The 16662-nt window shown below is 39.5% G+C and overlaps 1 protein-coding gene across 1 annotated transcript in view; it reads left to right on the top strand.

The window, feature by feature from the left end:
- The window catches only part of Acaca (acetyl-CoA carboxylase alpha), a 259500-nt gene that overhangs the window by 152108 nt on the left and 90730 nt on the right, over window positions 1-16662 (top strand). The window contains exons 30-35 of the mRNA XM_032914502.1: window positions 1425-1448; window positions 3969-4112; window positions 4940-5036; window positions 5825-5932; window positions 10734-10790; window positions 11384-11428. Of these exons, the coding sequence (XP_032770393.1) occupies window positions 1425-1448; window positions 3969-4112; window positions 4940-5036; window positions 5825-5932; window positions 10734-10790; window positions 11384-11428 (475 nt within the window). The remainder of the gene's footprint in view (window positions 1-1424; window positions 1449-3968; window positions 4113-4939; window positions 5037-5824; window positions 5933-10733; window positions 10791-11383; window positions 11429-16662) is intronic.

Below are 16662 nucleotides of genomic sequence, written 5' to 3'. Positions count from 1 at the left end.
TCACTCTGAAACAGGTTTGATGCAAAGAGCATTGCTGGTCACAAATCACATGAGGCATACAGTTTGTGTCCAGTGATATGCCACAACCTTTTATTTATATGGCAGTAGAGTCTCCCCTGCTCCCTTCACTGCCGTGGAAAGTGTATCATTCTCCTACGTGATCCTCATTCCCACACATCATCAGCACCTCCCAGCATGCCCTGCCCATTAAGTCTTCTGTGTGCCAGAAAACCCCAGTAACGACTCAATGCTGATGAAGGAGTGTAAGGTTAAGATATCAGCCAGTCAGCCCCCCGCAGTACCCCTAGATGGTGGGTGATATTCCTTTGCCATTTTTACATTGAAAGTAAGAGTTTTTGTCTGATTCATTTCTGTTTGGAAATGTCTGACATCAAAATTCTGAGAAATAGTTTCAAATACCAAAGAGAATGCAAAAGTCTTGCCTTATTTCCTCTTTGTGTATTTCAATCTTTCTTTTTTTTTTTTTCTGTTTTCTTTTTTTTTTTTTTTTTCTCATGGTTTTTCAAGACAGGGTTTCTGTCTGTGTAGCCTTAGCTGTCCTTGAACTCGCTCTGTAGACAAGCTGGCCTCAACTCAGAGATGAACCTGTCTCTGCTTCCCAAGTGGGCACACCTCCACCACGAGGCTCAATCTTTCCTTCATGAGTTTGTCAACTTCTTTATAAGGAAGTGCTAAAACTAGTCAAAGTTAAGTACTATTTTATTAGTAAAAGGCCTAAAGTTTTCAAGCTTACAATAATTAAAAATAGTTATCTTACATTCATTTAATTAAAGAATGTTAACTGTAGCAAGTTATACCAAATTTTAGTATAACTTAGCTTCCTTAGGATTTTCAGTGCCCTTAAGCTCCTGTGCCCTAGGCTACCTGCTGCCTTTCAGAGTGGGAAAGTGGGGCTGGATTTCAGGGTGCCTGCATCACTGACTCATTTCCTCACATTTATTACATATTCCAGAAAAACAATAAGGAAGGAGGAGCTGTGGAACCAACTTCTGATTGCTCCTTTGTAATAGGAGCAAGGAACACTGTAGGCATTTTGTCAGAGATCATATTTCATGTTGCAGGTTAAGATAATGTGCCATATACTAAAGCTCAACTCTTTACCACTCTGTGTTTTACCACTATTCCACATTATTATTATTATTTTGTAATGAGAGTTATTTTTAAAAATCCCTGGTGATACATCTGGACCCTCTCCTCAACAGCTGCTGTGGTGAGGTAGGTCAGGAAGACGCCTCTTTGGAGGTACCCTGGGGGTTGAAGGGTAATGAGCACTTAATTATGTCTGCTGGTGCCAGAGCTGCTAAACTGGAGCTCCTGGTGACTGGCCTGTATCTACTCTGACAATTCTTTTATTATGGCTTTCGCTAACCTATCAGTAACTAACTGTGGTTGTTTAATTACAGAGGGAACATCCCCACGCTAAACAGGTACCGTATATTTAGTTTCTTTTCCAATTAAAAGCACCGCCCCCCAGAAAAACCCTCAACTTAGAGTAGTGAAACACGGAAGAGATCCTACCACAGTCAACCAGCTTATGTGTTATCTGCTGCTGGGAAATCCTCAGCTTCCCCTCGGACATACTGGGCTACTCTTCTGTCCAGAAAACATGTCTTCAGCTGTTCCAAAAGTACTTGGAAAGTGTCAGTGTGGCAGAGACCCCGTTGAGCTCTGTGTGAGAGGGAGCGAGCGTGTTGACAGCCTCATGTTCAGCACTGCTGGCAACATCTTGCTGAGCTCTCATTACAGTTGCGGCTTTCAGAGGAGAAACCCTTAAGATTATTCGTAGCCTGGCAGACATTCACAGTATTAGTTTCTCTAATTTGCTTCTCCTTTTAGAGGAGTAAAATTCCAGAAATAGCTGATCTCATGTTTTATCAGTTTGTTAACTGTTTTTTGAAAGTGTTAAAGTGTTACCATGATTTAAAAGTCATTTTATTTCATATCTGTAAGACTAGCATGGGAAAAGTGTATTAAGTTTTGTTACTTTGAGCTGTGTGAAGAAGTTCCCAAGGCAATACAATGCAAGTGGCATTTCAGTATGTGTTTCGAGTTTCTCCAGCTTCCTCAGCCAAGCAAGGTCACATGCAAGTTTGAGAGGACAGCAGTTCTGATTGGATGGAATCCAGAAAGTGCTAAGGCAGTGACAAGTTGGTGGCAAACGCTCTATAGATGCTACATGTGATGATATTTATAGGCTTACATCTTTTTTTCTTCCCTTTAAAATACTAATAATTAAAACAAATTATAGCCCCACGGCTTTATTTAAATGTGGAAAGTGTTTGTGCAGCCCCCTTGGTTTTTCCCTCAGAGAGGGAAGCTTGGTTCAGATCTGCCAACCTTAGCTGTTCTGGCCCATGAGCATAGAGATAGAGGGAAACTGAATCTTGTATATATTTCCCATGGGGTCTGTCAAGTGAAAAATACATTTAACCCCATGTTTGCCACAAACACAGCCTGTTAGCTTGTTTAGAGGTTCCTTCAAATGTTATCTGGAACATTTTCTCTTTCCTGTCTGATAATAGACAGGTGGAGAAGGCGCCTCACAAACTTGCCCATTGCATAAGTATACTTGGTGACCTAGAAATCAGGGAAATAGCACTTCTGAGTTCATGCAGCTCAGAACCCCTGTTTCTAGTGAGCACCATGTGTAAGACTTGCTTGATGTGTGCTTCATTGTTTGTTTCACCCATGGTATCAATGGCTTCCTCTCTCACTCTGCCTTCTGTTTTCAAATACTATTAAATGATGGAGTTCTGTCCTATTGTCCTCATTACAAAAAGAATAAAACCCTGGAGTGTCAGTCTCTTTAGTCTGTGTGAGCAGTACCCTCCCTTGTAAAGCATCCATGTATAAACACAACTTGCTGTGAGCCTCGATCTCAAGCTCACGTTGCTCTCTCCCTCCTGCAGCACTGCAGGTGGTGTTCTTCAGCGAGAGTTGTGAATAGTTTTCTAAAGAGCAGGCCTCATCATCTCAATCTCAATTTGCTTCAGGTCAATACGCCAGTAAAATATCAGACAAATCCTGGAGGCATCCTTTAGCTTGGTCCTTCCTAGCAGGCTGTCCTGATTGGTCATTCAGAAATACCTTATGATATTATTTATGAGTACATTCAGCTGAGATGCATCAAAGGATGTTCATATTCATTATGGAGTTAGATTGAACAAATCAATTCAGTTCCCTTGAAGCATCTCCATTTAGCAACTGATTGTCATGCTTACACATACTTTGAGACGAATGCTCTACCTTTGTACCTTGCTAGACGTTAATAAGGCTTTTGGTTGGGATATTTTTGCTGTAGTTCAAATGTGCTTAAATATAAAAAGGAATTTTTGCAATGTGGGTTTAAACTCTTTCAAAAAGGAAGAACTATAATCAATAAATATCTGTCAGTCAACCAAAGGAAAAGGTAACTACCTCAATAAAGTGCCCTTTGAGGACTTCTGTTCCATAAATGATAACTTGCTATCGTTATTTACTAAACCACTTCATTCTTCTTCATTAGAATTATTCTTTGATATTAATAAAGCTGTATCTGGGGATGTTTAATCTATTTCTAAGGGGGAAGTGTCTTAAATATTAAATAGTTGCACCTCACTTGGCTTGCCTACTGTTTTCTAAAGGAAGAAAGGAGATGGGGAGGATGCAGGATGGTTTTTAACCCCTATGTACTGCTCATTCATCCAATATATCATTGGGTTAAAGACTACCACACAATTTTTGGTGGTCCTTAGATTTCTGTCTGATCAAATTTTGGAGTGATAAAGCAATAGTGCTGGGAAACTCAAATGAAACAGGAATCTTACCACAGCTCTATCTGTAGTGGGTGAAAACCATATCTGCTCTGCAACCTGACCCACATGACGTTTGCTCCATACTCCCTTCCCCTTGGTTAGCCTCCCAGTCCATGCTCCTTTTCTAATGCGCTTGATTGAATCACTGTTTAGAATGTCCTTTGCCTCCAACCTCAACCACTACGGCATGACTCACGTAGCTAGTGTCAGCGATGTTCTGTTGGACAACGCCTTCACACCACCTTGTCAACGCATGGGTGGGATGGTCTCTTTCCGGACCTTTGAAGATTTCGTCAGGTAAGGCATTATAGGACTGTGTCTGTACAAGGGAAGCCATGGACCTCTAGTTTTTTTGGAGGTCTAACTTTTCTGAAAAAATAAAGATTACCCTGAAGAGCCATGAAATAGCAAAGAGATACAGCTTGCATTGTATATGTCCATATGTCCTCAGAGAGAGAGAGAGAGAGAGAGAGAGAGAGAGAGAGAGAGAGAGAGAGAGAGAGAGATCTTCCAATTTCTACTCCTCATTTAACCTCTCCTTCCGGTATAAAGCCTGGTTCAAAGGAAAACAAAACAGGAAAAGAAACAAACAAACAAAATCATCCTTTCCTCGGGAGCTAACAGAAGAAGCTGTCTGCTCTGTGATGAGTGAAATGTCAGGAGAAATTAAACACAACACTAGAGTGAGCCCCACTGGAGACGATACATCTTTTGATTAAATGCATTCAGCATCTATCTCTTGATGTATACTGATGCATTACCCTAGGGGGAGGGGTAATTACATTGGCCTGTCACTGCTCCCGTCCCGGCTCCTTCTGCCACTTTAAGAGCGATGGCGACAGCACCACACATATCTTACACATGAAAACAAAACAAAGCAAACGAGCTTTATATCATTTTTAAAAGAAAAATATATATGGTTTATTAAAGTTTAAACAATCCATCCTCCTAATTTCTGCCACTTGGAGATATTTTGCTTGTCCTCGCTAGTTACTGGTGTTTCTATTCTGCCGACTGTCGAGCACGGTAGGGTAGGTTACTCTTTCAGCCTAAGCTACCGTAGCGGCACTGGTTTCCTGCCACTGGGTTTCTATTGTGCACGTTTCTCTGGTGTCTTTTTTTAGGATCTTTGATGAAGTAATGGGCTGCTTCTGCGACTCCCCACCCCAAAGCCCCACATTCCCAGAGTCCGGTCACACTTCACTCTATGATGAGGACAAGGTATGGTACTCACTTCGGACGACCACTTTGTACTCTCAGATGTGGGGCTTACATTATACTATATTTTTCTGACTTTGAAATTATTATGAGAAGAATTCAGCTTTTTATACTTATGTTATATTACTTGATTTTGTATGTCTCAAAATACTTAAAAATAAATGGATATAAATTCTAAATGAAGTCTATAATAGAGACTGCTCCATTCTATGTGCACCCATTAGAACTGCCTCTGGGTCTCCTAGTGTTGCTTTAAAGATTACTTTAGTTACTTGAGTTCCCATGCAAAGATAGCTTATGTCTTTTATAGTCCTTGGGAAATGGCGGAGTTGTACATTTTGTTTTTAAAGGTGTCCTTTTATTAAGTCCCTTCTTTAATTTCTCAATAAATGAATATTCTGTTCTTTCCCTCCATTATTTTCCCATGGTTTGGTAAATGCATCATTTGGTAAGCTGTAAGTGTAGTAAGTGGGACACTGTTCCAGTGCTTTCTTCCCCTCGTGTAGATTGTTTCACTCACCCCATTTTGTTGGTGAAAAAATAGAGAAACTGACTTTCAAGTTCATGTCAGGATTTGAAGTCACCTCAGACTACAGCATTTGATGTCCTATGTGCTTTATTTAACTCCGCTGTGACAGTCGGGCAGTAGTTTGAGTGTGCTTATTCCTACAGAGTAGCAAACCAGAATGTCCTGTGGGTGTATGTATGCCTTTGCTCCAGCAGGTGACTTCTTCCAGCCCCTGCAGCAGCCAGCCTCATCGTTCCCCTTGGTCTGTCTTCTTGGGTTACAGGTCCCCAGGGACGAACCAATACATATTCTGAATGTGGCTATCAAGACTGATGGCGATATTGAGGATGACAGGCTTGCAGCTATGTTCAGAGAGTTCACCCAACAGAATGTGAGTGCTCGAGTGGGGAAAAGCTGGGGGTGGCTCCTCTCTGCTGGCTGCTTCACAGCCTTCTCTCCATCCTTTTCTACCTGTAAGGTTTATCATTACTGTGGCTTTTATTATAACTCTCAAGACTGTGGCTAGCTTTGCCTTCAGGAAAAAATTTCCAAGTTAATTTAATGATCTATAATGTTTATCTTTTTATGACAAGCCTCAGATACTCAAATGTTTTCAAAGAAAATATGTTTCCAACTCTCTTAGAGTTTCAGTTTGAACATTTGTTGTTCATTCCTGTCACCTGTTTTGGAAAAAAAAATATATATATATACATACATATATATATATATATATATAGTTAGTTAGTTAGTTAGTTAGTTAGTTAGTCAAGTTAGTGCCCTTGACATTCAGATGAATGAGATGAGCTCTACATGTGCTCAAAGCACCCCATGCAGGGTCTTCCTCTGTTCTTGTCCCCCATCCCCTTAGACATACTTTGCAGTACTTACAGATTCCTCTTTGGTGTTTTTTTTTGTTTTTTTTTTTTTTTGTCATTTTTGTGTATAAATTACTACTCAATCATCTTACATACATACAAATGTGTGAGTGTGTGTGTGTAGAGTCTGTTGTTGTTATTTTGACATTTTGTTGTGATTTTCTGAGACAAGATGACTCTGTAGCTCTGACTTCCTGTAACTCACTGTGTCTACCAGGTTAGCCTCAAACTCAGAATACCTGCCTTTGCGTCCCATGTATTTGAGATAAATGGCATCTTACCTTTGTTTGTTTGGTTGGTTGGTTGGTTTTGGATTTTGGTTTCTAAGATGGTGGTTCTCTGTGTAGCCCTGGTTGTTCTGGAACTAGCTCTATGGACTGACCTTGAACTCACAGAGATTCACTTTCCTCTGCCTCTTAAGTGCTGGGATTAAACATGTAAGCCACCAGCTTACATTTTAAAAACAATAACAATGATATTGATTTATAAAAATTTTACCTCAATTTATTTGCACTTTTGTAATCTCGTAATCTCACAAATTTTCCATGGATCAGGTGTTACAACTCTGGTTGTACACATGGAAAAGCTCAAGTTCTGAGAGGTTAATCAATACTGCTGTACAACCAGGTGGGCGATGATGGGGCTAAGGCTTTCATTCCAGATCTCAGAGATTTGGAAAATGGTACATTTTTACCCCCGTAGAATCTAGTTAGGGGAACTGAAGAGACATGTTTAAGACAGTCATCAATCAACAGTAGTAGTAGTATGGGGGAATAGAAGTCCCAGGCCCTCTGCAAACCAGGCAACTGTTCTACTACTGAACTGTATTCAGGCTATGTGACAGTTGCCAAAGCTCTTAAAACAGCCTTTAATGGCCACACCCTTATGTTACATTTGCAGGGACAGCCCTTAGTGCCTGTTCTGAAGAACTCAGTAGATATTTTGAAACTTAATTCATCACTCTAAGAAAGTTAGTGCCCTTGACATTCAGATCAGGTAATGCTCATGGTAGATAGCTCGTCAGGAAATGGTGATGAAGTCATTAACATGAGTCAGCATTTACTCTGACACTTCAGAGCAGGTAAACTGAAGTTGAGATTGCAGTGGCCAACACAAGGAGATTGTACTTCCAGAGAAGCAAATAAATTCGCTGGCTTGGTAATTTTTCTCTGTAGAAGGTGTGTACTGTCTTTAGGTGCCCAGTGCCCACAGTAACCTCAGTGGCATGGCAGCAGCCACTTCGTAGAGTAAGTCAGTGAGAGTTACTGTCTAGTGTGAATTACCTATATGTGATTGTGTTTTCACAACTTCAGGCTTTTTGTTTTCCTATGACCTACGGATTGCGTACCTTTATACAGAGATCCAAAGAGGTCCCTCCATTCTCACACTGAGGCTAGGGAAGTCTGGTGTCCTTGCCTGAGGCATTTAGAAGGGTAGGGCAGATGCTAACACTGTGAGCCTAGAGAAAGGTAAGATGCTTATCTTAGAACAGTTGCTATTTTCATCTTCACATTTTTAAATAGATGTAAGAGAAGGAGGGAAAAAGCAATTTTGAAGAAAAAAACAGGAGTGATAACTCGTTTTGTTTCTCACTTCATAATCATACTTGTAGCAGTTTAGAAAAAAAGTTTTTTTTTAAGGCACACATTAAACTATCAAATAGGTTGATCCAAATTGTCCAAATAATCTTCTAGTCCCAGCATGTCCTTTTTTTCTCATAGAAATTAGGATCATATATTTGTAAATGACTTGTGGAGGAGATTGAAGCAGTCAGTGTAAATGGAGTTTCTCCAGGTGATGACGCCTAATCGCTGGGTAATAGCTGTGGACTTGCTGTGAGACCCGCATTATTACAATGTAATCAGAATCCTGTTGCTCTGCTGTTATTGTCAGCCACTTGTGGAATTTTAAAAGCAATAACAATTTTGATTTTAAATCATGGCATTATTAAAGTTATTTTCTTCCCTCGCCAGAACATAGCTATTGATGCTTGTCTTTGAAGGACTCAGCTGTAGTGGGATTCTCTGTTGGTGTCTGCAGAGCATCTGTTGTTCGGCATACTGAGAGAAAGAACATCTCCAGATCTCCTCTCGTTAGCACACTGCTTTTTGTAATGTCAGAATTTGTTTTCTTACACTGAAGAGTGTGATGACAGTGTGGATAATCTTTAAATGTTACACTAAAATTTACTTATATTTGACCTAGAAATTTATCAAGGAAGTTTGTTTATAGAAAATATATTTTCCCTATTAGTTTTTGCTTACGCTATCAATAATAGCAATGCTAGTACTCAGTAATATCATAGTAGGAATGAGAAATAGGAGGAAATTTCCTAGAAACATGCTTCTTTATAAGAAAAAACCACTTTACATTAAAAAAAAATCCTATCTATTAATGAATGTTAGGAACTAGAGGCTGGCAAGATAGCTAAGTGGGTAAAGACATCTGCCACCAAGCCAAGGACCTCCGATCAGTCCTCAAGACCCAACATAGACACAAACACACAAATAGTAAATGCAGTTTTTTAATTTTAGTTTATGTCTATGAGTGTACTGCTTACATGTATGTTTATGTGCCACATCTATGGCCTATGGAAACTAGAAGAGAATGTTGGGTACCCTAGGACTGGATTTATAGCTGGGAATGAGCTATGTGGGTGCTGGGAATTGGATCTAGGTCTTCTGGAAGAAAGGCCAGTGCTTTTAACCATTGACTCATCTCTCCAAGTTCAATAAATGTAATTTTAATGATTAAAAAAGAACTTGATTATAAACTGTTCAATTTATATAGTAAGGGATGTCTTCAAGCTACAGTCTTGCTGAGGACTATAAAAATCCACCTATGTTTTTCTTTGTGTTATTCATGAATTCTCCCAACTCATTTAGTTGGTGAGATTGCTTTCCTGGTTATTACTAGGTAGCGCCTTTGTAATGGCCTTTAAAGACATATAACCCTTACTGTTCGTCTGCTTTTTGAAGTAAATGAACAGTACCGCTTTGAGGAAAGCTTAGGTTTGTGAGTTCAAGACTTATTTAAGAGACTATCTTGAAGCCAGTGTTTTCTGTTGATTTCTAACATCTTATTTGCCTATACCAAGTGGATCTATGAATGAGGCCAAAGTTTAAAATCTTGTTAAAAGTTGTTTTGAATGCCCAGCTTTTAAGGACAGCAACTTGCTTTAGTCTAGGTTGTTTCTGTAGTGACCTGTCCTCCTCCCACAGCCTCCTGAATGCTGGCATTACAGACATGTGCTGCCAAGCCTGAAGCTTTGATATATTTACACTTTTAAAGAAATACATGTTAAATCGTGTGTATATGTGTCTGTCTGTCTGAAGATATACATACAATTGCAGGTGCCCACTAAGGCTAGAGTTTTCAGATCCTTCTGGAGCTGGATTTACAGATAGTTGTAAGCTGCCCAATAAGGGTGCTGGGAATTGAACTCTAGTCCTCAGAAGAACAATACGTGCTCTTAACTGGTGAGCCATTTCTCCAGCTCCCAAATCATATTTTTATTAATTCTTTGAGAATTTTAGCCAATCTACTCTGATCATATTCATCTCCACCTACCACTCATCTCACTACTCCCTCACCTCACGTTAAATCTTCCTCCTTCTCCTGTTCCTCCTCCTCCTCCTCCTCCTCCTCCTCTTCTTCCTCTTCTTGCCCCTGGAGTGTACTCAAACTACCAGGGTTCACATCATTAAAGAAAACTGACTCACATCGGGCAGGCCTTCCCACCTCAGTTAGTGTAATCAAGATTCCCCCATACAGGGGCTAAGAACACTGTGCTTTTCCAGTGAACCTGGGTTTGATTCCCAGAGCCATCTGCATCTCCAGTTCTAGGAGTGCTGGTGTCCTTTTCTGGCCTCCTTGAGTGCTGCATACATGTGATGCACACATAGACACTCAGGTGAAATACCCATGCCAGAAAATAAAAATAAAATAAACCATTTTTTAAAATTCCCTCGTACTGACATGCCCACAGACCAAGCTGATCTAGACAATCCCTCTAGAGACGTTTTCCACTATGCTTTACCTTGAGGTAAAGCGGTTCTAAGACTTCATATGGCCCTTGCTTCTCTACAAAGTTCTCTTTCTGTTCTCTCCTGATCAATATAACATCTATTTTTTAACACTTAATCCCAGGAACAATGTTCAAATTTATTTCTAATTTTGAAGGTTCGAGATAAGGTTTGTATTCCAGAAAGGATGCTTATTCCAGTCAGAATGTTGTAAAGACTAAATAAGATAAAATTTTAGTTGTCATCTGTCTTATGTTTTGTATGGTTTTTTTTTTTTTTTTTTTTTTCATAGAAAGCTACTCTGGTTGAGCATGGGATCCGGCGACTTACGTTCCTAGTTGCACAAAAGGTATTGACACATGGATTATCTCTGCCTAGTATTTATATTGCCATCACAATCTTAAAGATAAGAAATGGGGTCTCAATAATGTGTTATTTATAGACTCTATACAAAGAAATTACTATTTCTCTATAAATTTAATTTTTAAAACAGCTTTTGATAATATTTGAAATTCTGGGAACTTAACATCTGTTACTTAGTTTATTTTTAGTATTTTTTTAAAAAGATTCATTTATTTTTATTTATACGAGTACACTGTAGCTGTCTTCGGACACACCAGAAGAGGGCATCAGATCCCATTACAGATGGTCGTGAGCCACCATGTGGTTGCTGGGAATTGAACTCAGGACCTCTGGAAAAGCAGTCAGTGCTCTTAACTACTGAGCCATCTCCTCAGCCCCTATTTTTAGTATTTTTTTTTTTCCTTTTCTTTTATTCCGGGGCAGGGGACCGAACCCAGGGCCTTGCGCTTGCTAGGCAAGCGCTCTACCACAGAGCTAAATCCCCAACCCCTTAGTATTTTTATTAATTGCCTAATTTACTAATTTTTATTAACTGGTCATTTATTCTTTTCTGTCTTCTCCCCCTTTTTTATTTGAAAGGATTTCAGAAAACAAGTCAACTGTGAGGTGGATCAGAGATTTCATGTAAGTAAAAGTGTCGACTGTACAAGGTTTTGTCTGAATATGGCTGAGTTATTTGGAAGGGCTAGATGACAATCAACCTTCTAAAGTATGGGAGTGAGTTTTTAATTTTATCTACTATTCTAGGTTAAGTTTCCTTTTTCTTTTAAACTCTGCTTTAGAAGTCTCATAGACATAGATAAGGATGAGTGTGGACGTTGCCTCTGATGAAGAAGAAACAGGAACTCAGCGGTCATTTCCCTACACAGGCTGTACACAGTCAGTAAGAAAGCAGCAGCTGGTGTACTTGGTTCTTACTAGAAATGGATGCAGGTTCTGATATCAGGAAGGCCAGTGATTCATTGTTTAAAAGAGCAGAAATGAATACTAAACTTTCTCTTTGCTTTCCTATTTAACTGAATTAACTCTGTATATTTGTGAGGCTAGGGCTTTTTATTGGAAAGGAAGTTAAGCTAATACTAGGCTCTAAACTTCAGTTTACACAGAGGTCACAACCGGTATGGTCAGAACCAGAAACCTAGCCTGTATTCATGGTGTCACTGAGAATGACTGACTGTAGACAAAATGTTTCATTACAAATTGCTTCTTGTAACTAAGAAAGATTGCAAGGGTGTTAGGAAGTCTTGTTTTTTTCTGAGAACATTTTTACTGTTTTTGTTTATTGAGAGTTAAAATAATTAAGCTTACTATTCAAGTACTGCTCATTTGTAAGAAGGATCAGGCAACATTTTTTGTGTTGTGGAAAGGGCTTCCTCCACTCAAGGCCTTTGCTATTTTGTCTTTCCTCATACAGTCCGCTTGCAGCTCTGTCCAGTCTATAGAGCAGCGAGAGAGCCTACCCCGCAAGCTCAATAGCTAAGATTTTTCTGAAATGCTTTAGGAAATGTTGTGGACTACACAACTCGCTTGTGTTATTGATGTCAGGAAATCCAGCAGAGTGCAGGTAGACATCAATCAATAACTTCAGATAGGAAGCAGGAGTCAGTGGAGAAGTATGAGGAGCTTAGAGAGAACCCTGGGGCTTTAGGAAGAAAAATCAGGAGCTTAGAGAATAAAATTGATACTTGGGGATAGACTCTGAGTGCCCATGAATAAACACTGGCTGGTAGATGCTATCAGAACTAAGGTACACATGGCAGAAGCCAGGCCCTGGATGTGTATCAGAATTGGGCTAGGCTTCTGAACCGCTAGCAAGCTCACTTCTTTATCACGGACATTGGAATTCCAGCATATTATTAAAGAGGGTGACATGAATTTGTAAAGTTATTTTACTTTTTTGCTTAGAGTGCATTTAGTGTCATCACACGTACAGTCCAGTGACTGCTTTCCTGTAATATTCCAAGGTTAAATAAAACTGTCCCCTAAATTTTTCAAAAGAACAAAATTTATTGTTCTCATTAACATTTTTTATTTTAACTTTAACTATAGATATAAAATGTATACAAACTACAACAACCACAATAACAGCAACAAAAATAACCTCATTTCTCAATCTGCCCTAGAGTCTTAACTACTTTAATATTTTTTCTTCCTGCTGTCCTCATATTTCTGAATTTAGGTTGCATAGGGATGTGTACAACTCAAATCTCTTAGTTAATGAGGCTAGCAGGCTGGCCTTCTGGCTGTTATCATCCAGTTTTGATTTATATAGTAACATCAAGTGGCAAATGAGTTAGATTATAAACACCTTCACTTTTTGAATGAAGAAAGGCTGCTTAGAGCCCAGTGAACATTCAAAGTTTTGTTGTGGGCTGAATTTTCTGTTTGGCTTCTTAGAAATGATTACTGGGTTTGCAGGGGGCAAGGGCAACTTAATACTGAACTGCCAGGGAACCTTGACAGGAGTTGTACAAGCGCAAGAATACAGTCCTGGTGCTTCTCAGAGTTTTCCGTTGGTGGCAGCTTGCCATTCGTGAAGAGTGCTTAGCCTCTGTCATATTGTCTGATGTGTGCTTGGCCTATAGTTAGTGTAGTGTGAAAAAGAGGCTTTCCAGGAGTGTTAGAGATGAATCCCTTGATCTCCCTGGCTTCTTGGTAATCCACAGTGATGTATGCAGCCTCCTCTGTTCTACACTGTGAAATCCCTGCATTACTGAACAGAACAGAGAGTGTGTCCCTAGTGCGGCAAGGAGAGGAGAAAGGTTACCAAGTTTTGTTAACCACTACATTGGTTGGTGAGGAGTGATACAAACTTCTCTTTCAAAGTCATGGATCTTTCTGACTACCCTAGAACCACGAGACAAATGAGGGCCAGACAAGAAAGAGGGACTCAGAGCTGGGCAGTGTGAACACCTGTAATCCCAGCACTAGGGAGGCAGAGGCAGGTGAACTCTGAGTTCAAGGCCAGTCTGGTCTACAGAGCTGAGTTCCAGTTCAGTGAGGGCTACACAGAGAAACTGTCTTGTAAAAACCAACTAACCAACTAACCAAACAATAACAAAGATAAAAGAGGGATTCATAGAGTGCAGGTGTATTGTAAGGTGTTTATTCCAGTACCAGTGAGTTTAGTACCTCTTTGTTAGATCATGATTATCCAACAGAAAACTGGCCACTGGTGTGTCTGCTCCTTCCCTGACTATGATTCTACACACAGAGTCTCTCTCTTACACAGCTATTACACCAGCAGTAAAAGCACTAGGTATGGAATCTGTTTTCATAGCCAACCTAATTAAGTCAACTCTCCTTAATGAGAAGCAAAGAACTGCTTAGAATTAATGTTTAAATAGGAAGTTGTAGGAAAAACAAGTCTGTCTATTTAAATATATCTGTTGCTGTTTAAAAAAAAGATGTTTCTTGATTTGTTTGTTATTTGCTTGAGGTTTTTTATTATTGCTTTCTTTCTTTTTCTTATTTTTGGGGGGGGACGTGGCAGGGTCTCAGTCTGTCACCTCAGCTTCACACATGCTGACCTATAGGCATATATACCTCCTGCACTGCCTTACAGCTTTGGCTTCTTGGCTTTCTCTATTAAATCCCAGTTACTTACATAATCTTTTAGATTTTAAGCCCCAAAAGTATATAACAAGAAACTAATTGGTATATATTATGCTTTTTAAATTTTGAGTTCTTCCTATTTTTAAAGCAATAATATTTTCAAGGATATTAAAATATGAATTTTTAGAATATCTTCTTTTCTCTTAAAGAAAAAAAAAACCCATAAGGTTCAAATGCTGTGACAGTATTCAAAATCACATAGTTTGTGTTTAAAAAAAGTTTCCTTTTTTTTCCTTTGGTCTTCTAAGGGTTTGTGGGAATTTTTAAAAATTCCCACAAATCTCCCAAGAGCTAGTTGGACTTTCACGATTGTTTATATGTGAGTGACGCCCATGTAAGGCAAAGTAGTTTGGATTATTATGGCCTTGAGGGAAGCATTTCCTATCATACATAGTTCTCATGGCTCATAGTTTATGTTTGCCTCTTTTCTGTTTTTAAGGTGGTTCTGTTTACTGGTGGACTAACTAGCCAGGTTTGGTTAGGGGTTTGTTTTAATTACAGTCTATATAATTAGTTCCCAGCATGTTGAGGTAGAAGAGAATTGCACCAGCAAGCTCCCAATTTCTTCATCTCATTAGGTTTTTAACACGATTATTAGTATCATAATCAGCTATGATGCTTTCTCTTTCAGGGTTTCACATTCTCTGATTTGCAGGGTGTCTTGATTGGCTAATTTAGGCAAATTATTTTGATTGTCTTGATGATGGTTGGCTGATTAGAACACAGCAGGGGTATAATTTCTTCCTGAGAAATGTTTCATTCTTTTGTTTTTTTGGTATTAGAACACTAAGAGGGTTTTCTTTGTGTACATTCAATTATGATATTTGCCCATAACACGAGAGCATGCCTGGAAAGCAATTACATTACTGATGGAATAAGCCGGAGTGCTGTGAGTGGGAACTTGGAAGCGTGGAGATGAGTGAGACGCAGGAAGTCACTAAAGCCATAGGATCAGAATCGAGTTTCCACTTTATTTTTATCCTGGTGTTTTGTAACATTTTGTTTGCCTTACAAGTCCCCAAAAGTTGCCTCTTAGTGGAAGCCTGCAGAATGAGCAGAATGAGCTGATTCTCCTGCTTGTCTATGGCAGACATTTCTTGCCAGCCCCTGGTGGAAATGTTCTGAATGTCAGTGTATCAGAGTCTACCCAGAAGCTGGGGAGGGCAGTACATCACCTCAGATGCCTTCTCAGCTGTCTGGGATGGAGAGGCATTTGCTGTTTGTTGGGGAGCAGTTGCTTCTTGTTGTTTCACAGTTTGTTTTGTTCTTTTGAGAGGATCTCACTATACAGCCTTGACTGTCCTACAGCTCACAGAGATCTACCTGCCTCTGCTTCCTTGGTCCTGGGATGAAAGGCATACACCACTACACCCAGTGAAAGCACGTCTTTAAACTGGCACTTTAACTCTGTCTTGTTACTATACACAGATCACCCTCTGCCGAAAGACTAGCCCTTTTCCTATGCAGTGAAGACATTTCTTTTCAAACTGTCTGATTTTCATGCCCACAGATTTAATTAATTGATTTTGTGGAAAAGAACGCCTCTGTTAGAAATTTTGGATTGCTACTGTTTTGTTTTTCAGTAAAAATGGGACTGGTGTACACAGAAATGGCATCATACAAGCCTGAGTTCAGGCACATAGAAAAGTGTGTGCTTTTAGACATTACTTACTTAGCTTTCAAGGAAAGCCCATGGAAGGATTTGTTTGTGTTTTTGTTATATTTTACATTTTAGGTAAGAATCTGGAAGTAGATATCAGCTAGAGCACTTCCTACTTAGATTCTGACATTATGCTTCCGATACTGCATGTCATTGGGACAGCCAGAGGGAGGTGTGCCTGAGAGCTGTTGAGAACAAAAGCCTATTTGTAAAATGTCAGCCATATGTAAAACCCACTTTCACTTTTGAAGGGCTTTTAAAGACCTTTTGATTTTTCTAGTGTTGGTAAATGAACCCCTAGAAGTCTGCTAAGTTCAATTTTACAGTTAAAATTCTAGAAAAATGTAGGCAGTCGTGGTGAGGCATCCCTATTCCAGCACGGGGAGGCAGAGGTGGGTGGAGGGGAGACAACCTCATAGAGAGTTCCAGACCAGGATGTTGCAGTGAGACCTCGTCTCAAAAAAAAAAACAATAACTAGGAAATTATAAAATGAAATGATTTATTAAGTGTATAAGTGTGAGGGTGAAGCAGAATATATGTAGAAACAACTACAGAAGCTTTCTGTGAATTAAAATCTCACGG

This window comes from Rattus rattus, chromosome 9 (genome assembly GCF_011064425.1).
Source record: "Rattus rattus isolate New Zealand chromosome 9, Rrattus_CSIRO_v1, whole genome shotgun sequence".
Classification (NCBI taxonomy): domain Eukaryota; kingdom Metazoa; phylum Chordata; class Mammalia; order Rodentia; family Muridae; genus Rattus; species Rattus rattus.
Note: the sequence above shows the minus strand (reverse complement) of the source record. Positions and strands in the feature narration are given on the sequence as shown.